The following is a 21584-nucleotide window of genomic DNA, read 5'->3' as shown; positions in this document are numbered from 1 at the left end:
TCAGATTTGATCTTGGTGAGAACAAGAACCACCCCACATTTGTACCTGGCCCCATTTAAAATAGCCAGTGAAAATTAATAAATAGACTGAGAAAGATATCTCCAAACTCTACCCTCCAGGCAAACTTGATCCTCAACTTTAGCCCAGCCAAGGCATCCACTTACCCACCCAACACTGGTCTCCCAAGAGAGCTGTCATGAGTATTCCCAACGGGGAACCTACACCTTCAGCAAAGTGCTCATTCCCGTTCCCTGGAATTATGAATTGCCTCTCTCCCTCTTTTTAATTTATCAATTTCTATAAATGCATCTGAAGATGATCCTGTAATTCTCATTTAATGTTCACCTTAATTCCATAATTCATCTAAAAAACAAATATTCCTTGTTTGGCTAGTTAAACTGCTTTATAACTTCAAATAAGACATTTACATGCATTTACATACAATGAGTTCATGATCTCTTAAATGCCTTCCAACATCAAAGCCTTCTGATTCTAAAATTTGAAGTATATTTTGTGATTCTGAATCATAAAGATGGCAACAGTTCCCACTTTGTGGTAAAACCCTTTTTCACAAACAGGATATAAACAAAGCAATTAATTAAATAATTTGCCTACCTTTTTTCCCCCACAAAGATGCAGTGAAGATCATAACCTGGCCCCTGCTTACCCTCCAACCTGCCCCACTCCACTACTAATCACAAATTGTGCTTTTACCTATGCTGTGCCCTCTGCTTGGAATGCCCTTTTTCCTGTGTTCACCTGGCAGACTTCCAATTCTGTGTTGAAACTTACCTATGGTCACCTCCTTCAGGAATCCTTCCTTAACCTGAGATGCAGCACAGCACAACGGGTAAGAGTTCATACCATGAAGTCAAACAGACCCGGGATTCTAATTTAGCCCATCACTTACCAGCTATGATACTATGGAAAAGTGACTTGCTTGGTCTGACTGAGCCTCAGCCTCCTCATCCGTGAAATGGGATGATAATAGTTCCTACCTCCTAGGGCTGTCGGGATTGGATGAGGCAACTCAAGTAAAGCATTTGACTCAACCCCTAGCAAATAATAATCACGGTAAGACATTTAGCTATCATTATTAATAACCCCAAATTAGAATTAATCACGGCTAATATACATTTTTTCAAGCCGCATTTTACATGTCTGCCTCCCTATCAGGTTATGACCTCTTTAAGGGTCAGAGCCTTATTCATATCTGTATCCCAGAATTATGCATGACTAACACATAATTAGCCAAAAACATGCTTTGTTGCATTAAATTATACATCCAGAAGGGTGTTCTTAAATGAACAAGAATTGAAAACTTTTAAAAAATTAAAATAAAATAAAAATAAAAGTATACAACATGTTATGTAGTAATGTTCCAAATTGGCTGTGACACTTTCATGTTCCCATCTTCACCTTGATTCTCACAGTGAGATTATGTGGCGGATATTATTATCTCTAACTCACAAATGAGAGAACAGATGCTCAGAGGGATTTAATTTTGGCCCAAGGTAACAGAGCAGGTTTCAGAACTCAAATCTGTATCACTTTCCTCCTTCTTATGCTTCCCTTGCCTGCCACCCCCTACCCCCACCCCCCCAAAAAAAACCTAGTAAACAACAGCAAGTGATCTGTCAACCAGCACCTAATGAAAGCAGATGCTGGGCACGGGACCCTTCGAGATGCCATTCCCGACGGTGACCACAGTCCTCGCTTCTCAGCGTCCCTAGAGAAAGCATGCCATGTGCAGTATGTCCTGCCCTCAGCGTTCAGAGGAGACATTGCTTTCTGTCAGTGCTTTGGACTCTTCCAGGCTTTTCCTGTGCTTTTGTGCAGCTGAGAAGGTGAAGCATAAGGGTATCAAAAGCTGCAAACAGTCCCTACCTCTAGAAGAAAGAACAGTCCAATGGCTTCCCAGAGCATTGTTCAGCCACATTAGAGAAAGGATTAAGCAGATACATTCAGCTATTCTAACAGATTTTCTTTAAGCCCTGAATACCCCTCTCACACTCACTCAGATAATCACATTAGTTTTGTCATTAAAAGATTCCTTTTATACAAAGTACCTAAACCGCTTAAACCACCCAGAGAGGTTGAATACATTACCAAACACCAAGACAAACAAAAGGGATTTTTTGTCCCACATCTCAGTTTTCCTTATTCTTCAAAAAATTTGGGAAATCGAGGTGGAAATGATTTTGCAAATTGTCAGTGGCTGGACAGCAACCCTCTCTCCAACCTTTTCTTGGCAGTCCCTCTGCAATCAGAACCAAGAAGACTGGAAAATTCCTTCAGCACTGAGGCTGGCAAAAAAACAGAGTTAAGATAGAGATGAAGACAGTAGAGCAGGGAGGGGGTAAAAATAGGTGTGCTTGTCTCCCTGCCACAGGAAATTGCATTTGGAACCAAGGAAGAGTGGAAAAGCACAGGATTTAAAATCAGATAACTGCCACTTTCTATATATGCGGCCATGATTGGGAGTAGAAAGAAAGGCATCACTTCATTTCTCTTGGCCTCATGGTCCTCCCCTATAAAATGGAGATATGGTCTTTCTTTCTTCCTTCCCTGGATAGTTGAGGGACTCAAACGAAAAAAGGCAGGCAGAAGAGTTCTGGGTTTATAAAGTATGATCCAAGCATTAGAGGGAGGTTTTATTTGGCTCTCTTTTTATAACCCCCACAATGACAGGAGCTATGTCTGTTTGTTTTTTCCACAGTAATTCGTGCCATGTAACTTCTGGCATGTAAACGTCTTCTGGCATGTAAATGTCTGGCATACAATGAATGCTTCATAATTTTTTTTTTCAGTAAATAATGCTTTTACTTACTGCCTTTCCCCCCGTCCCCAAACACCCTGCAAACACCCATCCCTCAAATCCCAATTTGAATGTTACTCACACCATCAAGATGAATTCATCACTTCTGCTTTCATGCTCCCAAAGCAAATTCTTAGCCCAATGTATTTGATCATTTAACACTGTGACCGTCTCTCCCCATTAACCTTGAGCTCCTTGAGAACATTGGGCTTTACTCTTGAATTCTTACTCCTTAACACTGTATATGCACAGAGCTGCCCTTGAATAAATGTTTAAGTAAATGAATAAGTAAACAAACAATCCAAAGAATTGCAGTTATTTGACTCGTAGAAGTATCTTAAGAATAAGATCTTAAGAAGTATCTTAAGTCTCCAAAATAAATGTTATTAAATTTTAGAGCAGACAGTATCTGCACTAGACATTGGCTATTGTGCTGTTTAGAGGGTAAAGTGTAAGACTATTGAATGAATTGAATTGGCAATCAGTTTTTTATCTCCTCTGCAGGGTAAACATTGAGGCCTTGAACTGTGATGGAGAAAAGTTAGGTTAACATCAACTTTATTGCCATTTGGGGGCTGTCCTGTGCATTGTAGGATGTTTAGCAGCAGCCTTCGTCTGTACTAAGGATGCCAGTGGCACACCCTCACCCCAGTGTGACAGCCAAAAACATCTCCAGCATTGCAATCTGTCCCCTGCGGGGCAAAATTGCCACCAGTGGAGAGCCACTGGTTTAGACCTAAAGAGCAAACTCCTGCAGGTGAGGGTTTTGTGGCATCAGAAAAGGAGACAAAAGAAAAGAAGAGAAAAGAGATGGTAGAATTCTGATATCATAAGTTCCTTAAAGATAAAGCAGACAGGTATATTACGGGCTTATATTGTACTTTCCATTCTGAAGGCAGGTAGATTGGCCAAACGAACTGACATCATAGTAATGTAAAAATGTCTTCTGTTAGCTGTTTAAGGGAGATTTCTGACACAGGAGTAATCTGATAGAGTTTTGATAATGAGAGAAGGAAGTCATTTATCAAGTCATCTGGTTTCTTACACTTCAGTGAACTTACTCAAGTACATTTATTGTACACCCTCAGTGTCATAGCACATTACATATCACCTTAGCACAAAGTTTCATTTAGAGTTTAACATTGTGGAGTTATTGACTGACGGTTTTCTGTAAACCTTTCTTTGGCTATGTACCTCCACATTTCAGGAGCTACCAAACAAAGAAAAACAGTTAAAACCACTCCCTCAAAGCCGTACAGGAAGTTTGGAAACAGATGACAACATCTCTGTGGTAGAGGAAGAACCTGGTTTGTCTCAGCTCTGCTTCCACATGGCTGGTGAGCTACCTCTGACCCCTTAGTTCACCTGTGAGCCAAGCAGGGTGATAGTATATTCAGGTGTCTGAGGTCAGTTTTTTGTAGTTTTTCTTTGCAGGGGGGGGGGTGGCTGGCTGATATGGAGATCAAACCCTTGACCTTGGTGTTATAATACCATGCCCAAACCAAGTGAGTAATTGGCCAGCCTGAGGTTGTTTTTTTAAAACTACATTTGTATTATAAAACATCATTCCTTCCCCTGTTCAACTATCTACTAAGGCATTTAAACTGGCCAAGAAACATCTATCTAGCAAAATTTTGGCTGAGAGTGTCCCTTCAGACACTCTAAGATCTATTTCTAGACTAAGCCAGATCAGCAAAAAGTGCATATTTGTGGTATATTTCACTAGTTCATTATAGAATAATTGCTATACTTCGGTTTTATGACTTTCATCTGTACTGAAGGATTGCATAGGGATAAATACAGAGAAACTTAGCAATATATGTAGAGAAATTGAAGATCTCATTCATTACATTACACTTTTCCCCTTTCTGTGGCTCTTCCAGAAAATTCCTCCATAGGTTGCTCCAGATTGATTGTTCTGTTTTTATGTTATGCACAGTGTGAACTGTAACTGTTTAACCAACTGTTTTCCTCTTTGTTTTCTGCTAGGAAGCTTAGAGACAAATTTTCTAGGCCTTCATCTTCAGAAAACATATAGAATTCCAAGGCAGCATTTCCCAAAAGGAGTTTGACAGAGCATAATTACTCAAACGTTGCATGAACAAAAGAGTTCCAAATCAAATAAGTTCGGGAAATGTTGCATTTTTGTTGATTCGTAATGCACATAGCATATTGAAGGTTTGAGAGATTCTGTAGTAAAGAGAACCTGTTTAAAGTTTTCAACCATACTCAAACATTCTTGAATATGGTATTCCCGTTTTTTGTAACCCCTACTAACATCTGGCCTTACTAGCATTCTGTGGAACCTTTTTGATAAATGCTGCATTATGGTTTGCATTCCTAGACACATTTTACATCTCTATTCCTTTTAAGTCTCTTCTGTCCCACTTGTGCTGTGTTTAATGTATATCTTTAGATCACTTGAAATCCATTCAGAACCAGGTGTGACAAAAATAAATGAATAATAAATAAACATGGTGAACCATATGACCCTGCACATAAATTTCACACTCCAGGTCTGAATGTCTTGTTAAAGATGTTAGCCATGTTAAACACACACATACAGCTAAATGATCCCAAGATTGTTTCCAGCTCTGCTATTGTAAGCTTCTATCTTCTCATCCCCATTGTTAAGGAAACAGCCCCTTCCTTGATTTCTTGAATGGCTGTTTCTGGTCAGTGTCTTCTTCTCATCTAACATGAAGGCAGCATTACATTCATCTCCTTTGACAAAGAGTACCAGGCTGATGGAGTGGGAGAGGGATCCAGGAGCACATGCAGTTGAAGTGAGGGTAAATCGGACAGTCTAAGTTCCAGAGGTACCGAGTACTAGATCTGCTTTCCAAAATCCAGGGAAGCCAAGGGCAGGAGGTTAAGTCAGCACATCATGGCAGTGAAAGGTGCTTGGCTGTAGAAAGAGATGAATAGAAAGCCTGGTCTTTCCACCTCGTAACATATTCATTAAATATACATTTACAGAGGGCCTATTGAGACCTGGTTGCCAGGACCTGTGCTAAATGCCGATTACTAGATGGAATAAAACATAGTCCCTGCCCTCATAGAGCTTGGTTTTCCTAAAAAAAGGATGAGAACATTGAGCAAAATATTACAATTTAGGGAATGTATACTAAGTTAAACATGGTCAGGTACTATTTAAGGTGCTGGAGATGAAGACAGACAATCTCTACCTTGATGAAGTTTCCATTGTAGCTGATACACTAGGTATCAACCTGGTTCTGTGAGAGCATGCAGAAGGAATGCCTTCCTTTAGGAAAACTAGGAAAGACTTCACAGGAGAAGTCATCAAATTGATCTGGGCTTTAAAAGGTGCACAGAAACTTTCCAGTGAAAAAATATTGGAGGATGGTGCTGAGAAAGAAATTTTAGACAGAAGAGCAGTATTTTAGGATGATGAGGTTTAGTGCAGGGTATTAGGAAAGTGAAGGGTGGCAGTAAGAATGAGAAATGAGTTCAGAGAGGTAGACTCCAATTGAAGTAAAGGCTATACCAGAGCTCAAGTGGTGGGTTGAATCAGTGGAGTCCTATGTAGGGGAATTAGGATGTTTGGGGATTTCTTTTAAAAGTATCATGGTAGCAACAGTATAGTATCAGCTCCTGAAGTATGTTTCTTAAACACTAGTTCCTTGAGTCCATGTTTTGATTATTATCTACTCACCATGACACTCCAGCCCAGACTAAGTTCCAGATCTTTATATCCAATAGCCCTGCTTCACAGCTATCTCCACTTGGTTATTTCAAAAGTACGTAAAGCTCGCCATGACAAAATTGAACTGAACTCAATCTTTCTGCCAAACCCAGTCTCTCTGATGTTCCTTCTCCAGTATGTGGCACCACCATCTATTCAAGTGCACAAACCAGAAGTCACCAACCTTGATACCTGCCCAACTCATATCTCATGTAGAACCCATCACCAAATCCCATTTACTTTCCTTGCTAAATCTCAAATGCATCCACTTCTCATCTCCATCTCTAACATTCCAGTCAAAGCTACCCTCTTCTCTTACCTGGACAACTGCACTGCAACAGTGGTCTCCTACATTACTTGCTTGCCCCCTGCAATGTATACTCCATTCTATAGCCAAAATGATCCTTTCAAATGAAAAACAGTTCATGTCACTCCCCTGATTAAGGCTCACCAATGGTTTCCCATTCTCATAATGACTCTGTATCATAGTCTATTTGAATGAACATTCCCCTTGCCCATGTCTCCAGATTCATCTTATGTCACTTTCTCTACAGTTGTGTGCTGTCCCATTACAGTGGCCTTCTTTCAGTTCCTTGAATATACTACACTCAGGGCTTTTGCACATACCATTTTCTCCACTCTTCTTTCTAGTATAGCTCCCATTCATCATTTAGATCACAGCTGAAAAGGTTACATCTCAAAAAAGCATTCTGATATTTCCACAGACTAGCTCAGATTCCCTGCTAAATGTCCTAACCTGATAGCCTCAACTCTTCACAGCACTTATAATTGTACAAATTTATTGTATAACTTGACAGTTCATGTCTTTCTCCCATAAGAATGTAAACCTTATTAGAACAGGTACTATGTTTGCTTTTTCACCATTGTATTTTCTAAGTTCTGGAACAATGCATTATGCCTAGTAGATGTCTATTAAGTAAAAATAGGAAAAGTTGCATTCTTGATTACCATTTTGGGGGGTCACAATGCATATTTACAGATAACAAACAAAACAACTATTTAACTTTGTTTATCCCATCATTTTCCAAACTCACTCAATTATGGACCTTTATACTACGTAAAGTATACTACATAAAGTGTTCCAAAAAACACTGTATGATACCGTGTGATTAAGTTCCCTGAACCACTCCCCCTCCCTCCTAACAACTGTATCTCTATAACCATGTTTTATGGCCCTCCCATTCCCTAACCACCTGAGAGTTGTGGACTTGTGAGGCAGTGCATTCTGAGGGGGCTGAGGACACCATTCTGGGAAGTCATAATGGGCCTATAGAGAAGAGGAAGCTGGTTTGCAGAGAGAGAGTGAAAACAGTCATGTGCATGTAGAGAAGAGGAAGCTGGTTTGCAGAGAGAGAGTGAAAACAGTCATGTGCGTGTAGAGAAGAGGAAGCTGGTTTGCAGAGAGAGAGTGAAAGAGGGAAGAGAAGACCTATGCAGAGCTCTCATACTCAAATGGGTCGGGCAGGAAAAAAGTAGAAATGTGAACTCATGGAGCATGCCTAGTCAGAAGAAATTCAAATTCAGAATTCTTTCAACTAGTGGTTCTCCATGTGTGATCCCCCAGCATTACCTGAGAACTTAGAAATGCAAATTCCCAAGATTCATCTCAACATATTAGAAACTCTGAGATGGGGTCAGCAATCAGTGTTTTTACAAGCCCTTTGGGTAATTCTGATGCACACTTTAGACTGCTGGCCAAACTATAAACATCTGAGGAACAAATCTAACCCATAGGCCGACAACAGGTAACCTCTGTTGAAAGTGAGAGAAACAGAAGAATGTTGCAGTTTTGACTTTTAATGACTTTTTAGACCCCAGTTCCATTGCCACATGATTCCTGGTAACCCAAGTCCTAGAACTATTCTCACGTGGTTTCATAAATTCCCTCTTTTCTTAAAGCTGGTTTGGTGGGGGGGGGGGGGGGTGTTGCTTGAATCCAAACAAATATTAAACTATACCAGTAAAGTAAAACAAACAGAATCTGTCTACAAGCCCTAGTTCTACCAAAAATGAGCTGCAAGGCCTTAGACCAAGTCCCTTCTCTCTGGGCCACAGAAAAAGATGGATTGGACTGGATATCTGAGGTACCTTCGCCCTCTAATATGCTGACCTAGACATTGGCTCTGGATAATCTCTTGTCTCTACATATTCCCTAAGAAAGTTCCCTAAGTTTCTTTAGTTCTACTCATTGACTCCTAGCAGTGAAAGTAACAAACAGAAAATAAATCATATCCCAATTCTCTATGTGTCTCTTTCCCTGTCTGTTAAAAGCACAGTCTATTGCTTAAAGGGATGTTTTCAATAATAAGGCTTACTTGGTGTTCCTATTCTTTTTCAAATTAAAACTAACTTTTAGCATATTGTAATTAGGCTGATTTCAGTTAAGGCTGCTGTCTATATATATAAAAAATATACATATATATGTTGTAATAGAACCAAATTATACTTGCAAAAATAGTCTTTTTTTAAGCAATTAGTTTCTTCAAAAAAAAAAATTAAGTTCATCCAAACTATCAGAAATAGCAAAATATTTTAAAGATTCTCAACAAGTAAAAAGGCTTCAAGGACAACATCCTAAAATCCTAAAATAAATAGTAAGAATATCCTCTATTAAGCCCATAAACGCTACATTACATAACTTTCTAGTTTACAAAGAATAAAAACTAGTATTATTTTGACCCTTAATTCCCACCCCAGTAGACTGTTCTCTGATGCTGAAATGAAATAGTGACCAAATACTTTGATGGACAACTCATTACAATGAGAACTGAAAGCTTCCAAAACAAGACAAAGATTTTCCTGTATCTCCCAGATGCCAGGGAAAATAAGAGAAATATTTCAGACTCCCACCCAAGAATGAACTCTATATCTGCACTTTCAAAAAATAAGTGCTTTAGAAGTAATCAAGCTCAAGGTAGTTTTTAAAAAGCAGAAAATGTTCCCAAGGCAGGGCGAAGGAAAAAAAAAATTATTGAAAGTAAAAGAAACAAGGAGGAAGAAATCTTTCAACAGAGGAGAAACTGTTAGTCTCTCTCTGTGTCCCTGAAAGGTTTTGATCCAACCCTATTTGTTATCCTAGAAAAGCTCTTCTAAAGAAAGGTTTCAGTGTAAGAACTGCTTGAAAGAAGCCAACCCCTTGGAAATAGAAACGGCTCAGCCATTTATTAATGTCAAATATGCTGCCTGCATGAATTAGTCAGCTTGTCTTTTGCAAGTCATACATAAAAGTTCTCTTGCACCTGCCTCTTAGTGTCCTCACACTCTGGCTTTACTGACAGCATTAACAACCACCAGAAAATAAAATTTTTTTTCTTAAAGCCAAGTATAACTATATTCTACTTTCTGAATAGATGATTCATCAATTTTTAAAGGCTTCTTACTGAAGAATCATCAGTGATCAATAGCACAAAACTTGTCCAGATTTAGAGTAAAAAGCAAAAGAGTCATTTTCCTAAATTGGCAGAATTTAACCAAATTCCCACTACACTGACCTAAAAAACAAAGAGAAATAGAGCAGAAAAAGGCCAGATTTCTTACTGGCAGTACCACAGTGGCAAATATCCCAGAACTAAGAAAAGGTGCCAAGTAGAAGAGAGGAAATTTAAAAACTTTACAAAAACAGCCAAGCCCAGTACACACTGCATTCCCAACAGCTGGAGTGAGTTTCAAAAGCAACACACAGGTATAAGGTCCAGCCTTATTCTTTATTTATAGCATAGTCCAAAGTCATTAAATCAAGTACAAAAGAAATGGTTGCCATTTCCTGAATTGGCATTGGACATCCTTCCTACCAGCTGCAATTTCATCATTCTTATCTATCTTCTGCTTTTCTTTTTTGGAGGGTAGGAGTGGGGAATTACAAATGGGCCAAAGAGACTTCAACCTCAAAACCAAAGAGAAATCCCTGCTTGCAGAGAAACAAAGGAAGTAACTCTCTGTCTTATGAAAAGCAGTCAGGAACTCTGCTCCGGTTATGAGAGCCATTGATGGTGTGGGAGAGCTGTCATGAAGAGATTCTTCTTGGAGATGGCACAAACACAGCAAGGACCCCAGAAACCACACATGTAGGATGGTTGCTCTCACTACCGTCACCCTCTTCTATCTCAACCTGGGCCCCACCAAATCTAACGAGAAACGGAGGAAAGTAATTACATGGAAAAACCAAAGTAAATGGGAATGTGGGTGGAGAGAACATAAAACAAGAAACTGAAAATGATAAAAAGTCACTCATTGCTGCTTTTTCACACTGTCTTGGAATTCTCTAATCCACTTCTTCATGTGTTTAACTTCCAAAGAGCGGGCTAACAGCACGGACATGGGATCTAAGGCATTGTTGGCTCGAAGATCTAAATGATGGGCCCCCTCTGAGATGGTGACTGCCACCAAGGTGTCTGTGATGTCCTTGGTCACTCCACCTCCTGACCAGGGGTCTAGTTCACCATTGCTGCAAGTGAGGGAAAGAAGAAAAAAGTAAGATTGTTAGTTTTTTATATCTATGCCCAAATAAAACGGAGAAATCTGTAATATGCATAACACCTAAAATTACAAATTTATAATCTGGGGAACTTGATCTGAGCATCTAATTTTTCGTATAGAAATGTGATTCATACTGCAGTTTTACAATATTTCTGCAACCAGGTGAAAAAATATAGGATCACAAGACTAAAGGTGAAGCCCCACCATCAATCAACCTTGACTATACTAGGACTTGGAATTTAGAAGCCTGAATTCCAATCCCAGCTTCATCATTCGAAAGCTAGATGATGCAAATTACCTGACTCAGTTTTCTCATTTGTAAAATAGAGATAACAAGGCCTACTTCATCAGATTGTTGTAAGGATTAACCCAGATAGTGCATGTGGAGATATTTAACAAACACAAGTGTCAGGAACATATGAGTCTCTCAATTAATGCTGTTTTTCTTCTTACCTAGGACCCAACTACCAAACTGATTTAAAAAAAAAAAAAAAAAAACTCTGTGTCTAAAAAAGCAATTATCTCTTAGCTCTCTTTAAAAAAAGAGAGAGAAAGAAAGAAACCTGCATTTTTTGTTCAATATAGTACAGTACTTTGGGAAATAGGGTGGTAGAACTGAAAAAAGTCCCCAGGATCTGGAATCAGAAAACTTGGGCATTACTCAAAGATCCTCATTGTACAGTACCTTTAAAGTTAAGGAAATGCTACTAGGTTATTAGTTCACTGTTTCACACAACCTATTTTAGAATGATGTAAACACTATCGGTCATTGAAAGAGGCTGTTTAGTTTAGCTGAATAAAAATACAAATACAACCACAGACAGCATCTCTAATAATATTTTTGAACAGCTTTGTTAAGATATAATTCATCTACCACAGAATCTACCCATTTAAAATATACAATTCAATGGTTTTTAGTATGTTCAGATTTGTGTAACCATCACCACAATTAATTTTAGAACATTTTCATCACCCCAAAAAGAAATCTATGCTCATCAGCAGTCACTCCTCATCCCCACCCCCCCCATAGCCCCCCCACATAGCCCCTTACACACAGTCCCAGGCAACCACTAATCTACTTTCTGTCTCTATAGCTTTACCTATCCTGGACATTTCATAAATAGAATTAGGTAACAGGTGGTCTTTTGTGGCTGGCTTCTTTCACTTGGCATAATGTTCTCAAGTTTCATCCACGGTGTAGCATGAATCAGCACATCACTCTTTTTTGTTGCCAAATAATATTCCATTATATGAATATACCATGTTTGTGCGGTTTCCACTTTTTGGCTATTATGAACATTGTTCCTATGAACATTCACCTACAAGTTTTTGTGTGGATGCATGTTTTCACTTCTCTATATACCTAGGAATGGAATTTCTGGGACAAATGATAACTTAACCTTTTGATGAACTGCTAGACTGCTTTCCAAAGTTGCTGCACCGTTTTACATTCCCACTAGCAATATATGAGGGTTTAATTTCACCAACAGTTATTATATCTGTCTTTTTTATTATAGCCATTCCATTGGGTGTGAAATGGTACTTCATTGTGGTTTTAGTTTGCATTTCCCAAAAGACTTATGGCATTGGAGATCTTTTTATATGCCGATTGGCCATTGGTATACTTCTTTGGAAAAATGTCTGTCCAGATCCTTGACCGTTTTTTAATTGGGTTATAGATCTTTTTGAGTTGTAAGACCTCATTATATAATCTGGATGCAAGTCCCTTATCAAATATATGATTTGCCAATATTTTCTCCCATTCTGTAGACTGTCTTTTAACTCTTGATAGTATAAGTTGCAGCACAGAAGTTTTTCACAAAGCCCAATTTATCTATTTTTTTCCTTTGTTGTTTATGTTCTTCATAATGTATCTGAGAAACTACTGTCTAACTCATGGTCATGAAGATTTATTCCTCTGTTTTCTTCTCAGAGTTTTATAGTTTTAGCTCTTATATTTAGGCCTTTGTTCTAATTTGAGTTAAATTTTTTTGTATGGTAAAAAACAGACATCCAACTTCATTCTTTTGTATGTGGATGTTCAGTTTTCCCAGCATCATTTGTTGAAAAAACTATTCTTTCTTCAATTGTCTTGGCACTCTTGTTGAAAATCAACTAACCATACATATAAAGATTGACTTCTGGACTGAATACTCTTCTATATATAGACCTATATATCTATCCTTATGCTAGTATCACACTGCATTGATTACTGTGGCTTTGTAATAAGCTTCAAATCAGAAGTGTGAGTTCTTCAAATTTGTTCTTCCTTTTCAAGATTGTCTTGGCTATTCTGAGCCCCTTGCTTTCCTATATGAATTTTAAGATCAGTTTGTTAATTACCATAAAAAAGCCAGCTGGGATTTGATAGAGATTGCGTTGAATCTGTAGATCAATTTGAGGAGTATTGCATTCTTAATAGTATTACCTCTTCCAATACATGAACATGAGATGTCTTTCCATCTAAAGCAGGAGATTTTTAACTTCTTCCAACAATGTTTTTTAGTTTTCAGTGTATAAGGCTTGCATTTCTTTTGTTAAATTTATTCCTAAGTATTTTATTCTTGATGCTATTGTAAATAAATCATCTCCTAGTATTATTAACTCTACACATGCATAGAGTGGTTTAGAGTTTACAACCCTTTCACATTTGATTGTTATAACAGCCCTATGAGATAGGTATAATTACAACCTTTTTATAGATGAGAAAACTAATGTCCAGAGAGGTTAAAAGGCTTGCCCAAATCATTCAGCTTGGCAAATTTAAGATTCAAACTCAGGTCTCACAACCCTTGTCCAATGCTCAATTTTATACTACTTTACATGGACACATGATAGCTGCTGGAAGTCAAGAGCACACTTGATTTGTGTGGACAGAGTAAGAAGAGCATGGGCACTAGACACACCTGGGTTCCAGTCCCAGGTTTGCTTCACATTCATTAAACTAACTCATGAAAACTCAGATTCCTCAGAATAAAACTGGCACTGAAATACCTGGACCTAAGCACCCGGCCCATGGCAAAGACTAGATCATTTTCCCCTGGTATGATATCTCTTGGCATATCTTTATCTACATACCACCTGAAATTGCTTACAGAATATTTATTTGTATGTGTGTTCTGACATTTGCTTAACGCATACTCCATTTTGCTGGTATTGTTTACAAAGCCTGAAATTAAAAATCTTCAATGTCACACTATCAGTTATGTGAAATTATTCCCATAATTTGCATAATCATAAAAAAACCTCTCAGCTATGAGTGCAATCTATACACATATGACTACCAAAAACATCTCCAGCCAGAACTTTCCCCCTAAACTTCAGAACCAAAATTTAACAGTCTACTTAACATTTTTACACGGAAGTCTAATTAGACATTTCATACTTACCAGGTCCAAAACTGAGTTCTTGATACTCCCCACCCAGCCCTTCCCACCATCTTCCTAATCTCTGTTAATGGCAACTCTATCCTTCTACTGCTCAGGCCAGAAAGTTTAGTGTCACACTTTAATCTTCTCTTTAATGCTCAATCTGTCAACAAATCCTGTCAGCTATATTGTCAAATATATCAAGAGTGTGACCATTTTATACCACCTCCGCTGCCACCACCCTGATCCAAGCCACCATTATCTTTAGCCTGGATTACTAGAATAGCCTTTTAACTGATCTTCCTGCTTCTACTCTTGTCCTCCTACATCTAGCATCACTAAAGCAGCCAACCTGATCCTGTTAAAACCTGAATCAGATTATGTCTCTCCTCTGCTCAAATCACTCCAACTTTTCCCATCTCATTCAAAGTAAAAACCAAAGACCTTACTAGAACCTACAAGTCTACATGACCCAGGTCCTCTGCTACCTCTCTGATTTCATCTCCTCCTACTCCCTCCCTCATTACCCCCACTCCAGCCACACTGACTTCCTCACTGGGACACCTACTTCTCAAGGCCTTTGCCCTTGCTTATTCCTTGTTTAGAGCTCTCTTACCCCACCAACCTCAGAGCTAGCTCCTTTACTTCCTTCAGATCACTGTTCAAAAGTCACTCCTTGGTGAGGTCTTCCTTGGTCACTCTAATCTAAAATTTCAATACTTTTCCTTCTTCCTGACATTTCATAGTCCCTTTCCCTGCTTTATTTTCTTCTCCTTATATCCTGCTAACATGTTTATAGGAGCCATCTTGTTTTATTAACTATGTATCAAACTAGAACTCCAAGAGGGCAGGGATTTTTGTCTGTTTTGTTTATTATTATATCCCCAGTTCCTAGAACCAGGCCCAGCTCATGGTAGAAGCCAAACAAATATTTATTGAATGAATAAAAAAAAGAAATTAAGTGTCTAGTTGTCTGTGGTCTTGTACTGGATACCCTACATAGAGATATGCACGTATACACATATGCAAGTTCATGAACATGTTATAAAACCAGTTCAGTACTTTTTACATGGGAAAGAGTTGATATAAGTGATTAATACAAATACATAAAGACTGGCCTTTAGCTGTGTGTAGTAGTGGAAAGAACAATGAACTAAGTCAGCAGATCTAAGTTTTATATCCCTACTAGCTGCATAACTTTGGGTAAGTTATCTGACTTCCTCTGTGAACCTCAATTCATGTATTACAGAAAAAAAATTTTTTAAAGATAATGCCCCTCTCTCCCAGAGATATTATATAAGTATTATTATAATTATTATATTCTGTAAGCATAAGAAGTATTAGCACCTCTGAGAGGTAAATGAATCATGAAAATGGATGTGAAAGTGTTTCTTATAAGAATTTGGTCAGAATACTAATTTGATCAACTTTTTCTGGTAAATGTACAAATTAAATGACAAAATAAACGTTTAGGTACATTAAGTATATGTGTGTTTGAAATACAATTTTTAATTCCATATTCCATTATCACTACACTTCTCTTTTTTAAAAAAGGATTAATTCAATTGCAACTTTATAACATCATTCTTGAAAAAAATCACTCCAAAAATGTACCTTTTTGGTTTTATTAAAAACAAAGGGGAAACTCCCACGCAAAATAGGAGCCTTAGTTTTCAACTACCAGATAAGTTTTTAAAGTAAACTATACAAGGAGTTGAATTCTTTTAAGTGAACAAATAGCCTTTATCATTATTCCAATGTGACAGGCCCAACCCAGATAGGAAACGCTCCATTATTTGCAAAACAAAAAAGCTATCCAAATAGCCACATAATAAGCAAACTGCATTTGATTTAAAAGGTCATCTGAAATAGCCTAGTGGCTTAGCAACAGTGTTTGGAGTTGCTGAGAGACCTAAGAGGCACATGGACTTGAATTTCTTGATCCTAGACTTGTGAAATCTAACCAATCACTGGGAAATCTACAAAAAAATACTGCTTTCATGAGAGAATCTAGATGTCTGAGTAAAATTCCCAACAGTGAGCCTCACTCAGTTGCTAGAGACAATTAAATTGCCTGAGAAATAATGTAAAACTCCCCAGCTCCTCAGGGACTCCCTTTTAGATTTATGTTTAAAAAACTGAGAATGACCATTTGTAAAAATAATGTCTGTGGGTTGGGGGAAAAAATAAACCCTCCCACAAAACCACTGTGCCATAAAAAAAAATTGCTGAGATGAGACTACTAGCAGCTAGCCTCGTTCATTCAACAAATGTTTTTTGAGCATATATATTTGCCAGATCTAGGTCAAGTACTTTTAAGCATCACAAGAACTCTGTGGGGTAAGTGTATTATATATTATTCTCATTTCAAAGAAAATAAAATTGAGGATCAAAGAGCTTAAGTAATTTTATTTAAGACAGCTCAGTCTACCTTTGCACAACTCTTTTAGAACACTCTTTCTTACAACGAGCTAAAAGTTTCTTATACTGAGCTATAATTTCCACCTATTGACCTCTATTCTATTCTCAAAACTTTTTATTTTCCCCCACAAAGTCTGCCCCCTCCTCCAGTGAGATAAAGATGATGATGATGATGATGATGATTAGTTTGGTAGCCTGAGAAAAACATAAAAAGAGCAAATAAATAACTAAAATACTTACCTGTAATGGTTGAATCCAATAAGAAAGGATATCGTATTTGACCAAAACTCACAAATTAAGACCTCGTACAAACATTAAAGACTCAACTTAGCAATTCAACTTGAACTTCAGCTTTGTAAGGTCAAAGCAAAAATGGATGAGCTTAAAGTTCAGAATGCTAGAGAAATCCTTATAAATCCTCAAAGGAGAAAACCTCCTAAAGAAAACCAAGAAATGCACAACGTACTTCCTCCTTTGACAGAACAAAGATGAGCTTGGAGACTGCTATGGTCTGAATGCCCCCCGAATTCATGTGTTGAAAGTAAAGCCCAATGTCATGGTATTAAGAGGTGGGGCCTTTGGAGAAGTGATTAAATTATGAAGGCTCTGCCCTTATGAATGAATTAGTGCTATCTTATGCCCCTTTTTGCCCTTCTGCCTTCCACCATGTGAGGGTGCAGCCTTCAAGGCACCATCTTGGCAGCAAAGAATGGAAGCAGAGACCAGACCCTCACCAGACAGGAAACTGTCAGCACCTTGATCTTGAACTTCTCAGCCTCCAAAACCATGAACAATAAATTTAATTTATGCTATTTATAAATTACCCAGTCTCAGGTATTTTGTTATACAAACACTAATGGACTATGACAGACCCAATGCTTACACTTAAGCCTTTTTCAGTACTCTCAGTCCTTTCACGTTTTCCTGACTTTGAACACCCTAAAATTGACAGTTTCCTTAAACACCCTACATAGATTTATTTCTTCAACTGTCACTTTATAAGACTGAGCTGAAAAGTATAGTTTTGAAGAATACTACCGAGCACAAAGAATACAATTTAAGAAAATTAAACAAAAAGAATCTTTATGGTTTCCGTGAATATATCTCACCTTTTATTTGGGGACAGGTATCCTACTGGTTAGAAAATAGCATGTGTTCAGTAAATCAGAGGCTTTTTGCAAAGTGGGCAGAGACAGAAACCTAAACTCAGAGAGTCACCTCCAGGAAAAAGTGCTCTTCACTCCTAAAAGCTATTGGCTATGTAATGAAAGTCTAATTTGACTCTTGTTCAAATTTGAGCTTATAAAAGAATGACATTTACAATTAAAATAATAGCCCAGCTTAAAAGGTATGTATTACTATGTCTTCTATTTCTGTGGATTTGGGGAAATTTTTTATTAAATGGTTGCTATCTTAACAGCTGACAACCTAATGTTCTAGCCAAATCATGGTAGTTTTGAAGTTACAGTCAGATATGCATTAAGTCTACTCAATTAACTTTGACATGAACCAATATCAAATATGTCAATTTTTTTTACATTTTTATTAATGTTTTTTGCACAAATAATAATTCTATATATTTATGAGGTACGGTGTGATATTTCAATTCATGTGTACAATATGTAATGATCAAATCAGGGTAATTAACATACCCATCACCTCAAACATTTATCGTTTCTTTATGTTGGGAAAATTCAATATCCTTTCTTCTAGTTATTTAAAAATATACAATAAATTATTGTTAACTATAGTCACCCTACAGTGCTGTAGGACACTAGAACTTATTCCTCCTATCCAGCTATAATTTTGTATCTGTTAACCCAACTCTTCTTTCCCTCTTCTCCCTACTCTTCCCAGCCAATAGTAACTACTATTTTACTCTCTGTAAGATCAACTTTTTTAGCTTCCACATATCAGTGTTAAAACATGCAGTGTTTATCTTGCTGTACCTGGCTTATTTCACTTAACATAATGTCTTCTAGGCTCATCCATGTTGCCACAAATGACAGGATTTCAACAACTCAAAAGCAAAAAAACCAAATAATCCAATTAAAAATAGACAAATGACCTGAATAGACATTTCTTAATTTACGACATGTAAATGCCAACAAGCATGTGAAAAAAATCACTGTAATAGTCTGTTTCTGTTGCTTATAACAAAATACCTGAAACTGGGTGATTTATAAAGAAATAAAATGTATTGCTTATAGTTTCAGAGGCTGCAAAGTACACAGCCAGGGAACATATCTGGTGAGGTAACTACAGCAATGCAGGATGTCATTCAGCAAGAATGATGGAGCAGAGAGAAATAAAGAGTTCTTCATGTGCTCTCCTTTTAAAGCCCTCAGAACCACACCCATGACCACCATTAAACCATTAATTTATTAATCCATTTACTAGGGCATGGTCCTCACAATCTAATCACCTCTTCAAGGCCCCACCTTTCAACCCTATTATACTATAATAGGGTTTCCCACCTTCTTAACAGTCACAGTGGGGATTAAGCTTCTAGTACATGGACTGTGGGGGACACAATTCAAACAATCCACAGCAATCACTAAGCACCAGAGAAATGCAAATCAAAACCACACTGAGATACCACCTCACCCCAGTTATAATGGCTATTAACAAAAAGATAAAAAAAATAACAAATGCTGGCAAGGATACGGAGAAAAGGCAACTTGTATATGCTGTTGGTGAGAATGTAAATTAGTACAGCCATTATGAAGAACTGTATGGAGGTTCCTTAAAAAACTAAAAATAGAACTACCATATGATCCAGCAATCCCAATACTGCATATATATCCAAGGGAAAGGAAATTAGTACGTCAAAGAGATACCTGCATTCCATTTTACTGCAGCATTATTCACAGTAGCCAAGACATGGAATCAACCTAAGTGTCCTTTAACAAAAGACTGGATAAGAAAATGTGGTATATATACACAATGGAATACCACTCAGCCATAAAAAAGAATGAATTAAATATGTGACTTTTAAGGAGTGGTGTAATATAAAAGAACAAACATAAGTTTTGTAGTCACTCAGGCCGAGGCAGAAATCTTGCTTCATCAGTTAGTAACTAGAACAAAGCTGAGTGGTGTTTGGCAAGTATCTAAACACAGTGACCTTCAGTTTCCTTCTCAGTGAAAAAGGGACTGTAACAACTACTTCACAGGGTTATTGTGAGGATTCAGCTAGGTAATTTATTTAAAGTGCCTTATGCAGTACCTGGAACAGAATGTTTATTGAATAAATACTGAAAATTTTTTATTATCATTAAGAGCAAAAGTAATAAAAATAAGACAAATTGAGAACAACTGATGATGCTTCATTTTGTGCTTAGAGAAATTTTTTAATGTTTTACATTTGGTGCTGTTTTTAAGCCTTTAAGCACATTAGTAATAGAGCATAAAATCATATCTGTTCTCAGTGTCCTCTGTCTTTCAAGGAACAGGAAAACATGATGGGTACCACTGTTATATACTATATTGTTTTACTGTCCAGCATTTTCCTGGTTCTATTTTCCCATCTATTCTACAAATGTCTCCATCAACCAAAGTTCCTCTTTGGACCAACAAAAACTCACCTGAAAACAATGTTCGCGTGTGAACTAATGTTTTTGCCTCCATACATAGTAGTGATCCAGGAGGGTCTTGGTCTCACACCCCACTGTTTCAAACAGTCATCAGAAAATTCCTTCAAGTTCCACATGTGAGGTTCAAACATGTCATCAACACCATTAGTACAAAAGGGCATGACCATTTCTGTGCAGGCCTAAGAAGCAAACCAGAAGAGGATCTAATGAGAAAATGAGGCACAAAGAGGTTAAGTAAATTGTCCAAGGTCATACAGCTAATAACTAGCAAAGCTAGGGTTTGAACTCAGGCAATCTAGTTTCACAGCCCCTACTCTATACTTTTATGTCATATAACCTCTCACTATTCATAGAAAGGTTTGGCTGAGAAGTCACAGAAGATAGGACTATGTATTCCTTCTCTGTAAACTGCTTTATTTCATAATTAATTCTCAAAATAACACTGAAAGGAAAGTAGTAGTATCATTATTAGTCTCATTGTATAGATGAAGAAATGGAGGCTTAGAGACAGTCAAATTAGATTCCCCTGATTTTGTGTCCATAAAATGTTTCCTTTATAGAACTTATCGAGACCTACTACGATATTAGTTTAGTTACCTATCCTTGTCACCAAGTATATTTGATGATGAGATCATATGTTATTTATGTATCTTTGTATCTTTGAAGCCCAGAAGAGTGTTTGATACATGGTAAGCATTCAATATATATTTGCCATGGTCTCACAGTGTAAGTAAGGTAACAGAGCCCAGAATTGGATCCAGATTAGGTGACAAGATCTTGTGTACTCTCTGTTATAGCACAACTTTATTAGTGAAAAGTAAGTTCCACTTGGGGAAATTATACATACTTACCTGATAGCTCCAACCCAGGGATCCCAGATTGCTAGTTGCTGTCTTTGAAATATTCAGGCATTTTGCCTGGCCTGAGTAATTGTAATACACGTTCAGAGCTAGGAAAATATTCTGTACCAGCAGTGAATCAGATTCATTGGGATTTTTCAAATATTGGCACACTACCTGTCATTTTGGAGAGATAAATAGAAGAGTCAAGATACAAATATAAAATCAGTTTAATAACATAAAGAAGAAATATGATTTTGATTTGATCATAAAACATTCTTAAGCATCTAACTGCATTGCTTGACAATTTCTCTCTTGACCCTTCATAAATGAATAACT

At 37.5% G+C, this 21584-nt stretch overlaps 1 protein-coding gene across 1 annotated transcript in view; it reads right to left on the bottom strand.

Annotated features, from left to right (window-relative positions):
* Positions 1 to 10639: 10639 nt before the first annotated feature.
* The window catches only part of PRCP (prolylcarboxypeptidase), an 82220-nt gene continuing 71275 nt past the window's right edge, over positions 10640 to 21584 (bottom strand). Inside the window, exons 7-9 of the mRNA XM_063095576.1 lie at positions 21258 to 21422; positions 20398 to 20585; positions 10640 to 10989 (exon numbers count right to left, since the gene is read on the bottom strand). Of these exons, the coding sequence (XP_062951646.1) occupies positions 10773 to 10989; positions 20398 to 20585; positions 21258 to 21422 (570 nt within the window). The 3' untranslated portion in view covers positions 10640 to 10772. The remainder of the gene's footprint in view (positions 10990 to 20397; positions 20586 to 21257; positions 21423 to 21584) is intronic.

Source organism: Cynocephalus volans, chromosome 4, assembly GCF_027409185.1.
Source record: "Cynocephalus volans isolate mCynVol1 chromosome 4, mCynVol1.pri, whole genome shotgun sequence".
In the NCBI taxonomy this organism is placed as follows: Eukaryota; Metazoa; Chordata; class Mammalia; order Dermoptera; family Cynocephalidae; genus Cynocephalus; species Cynocephalus volans.
Note: the sequence above shows the minus strand (reverse complement) of the source record. Positions and strands in the feature narration are given on the sequence as shown.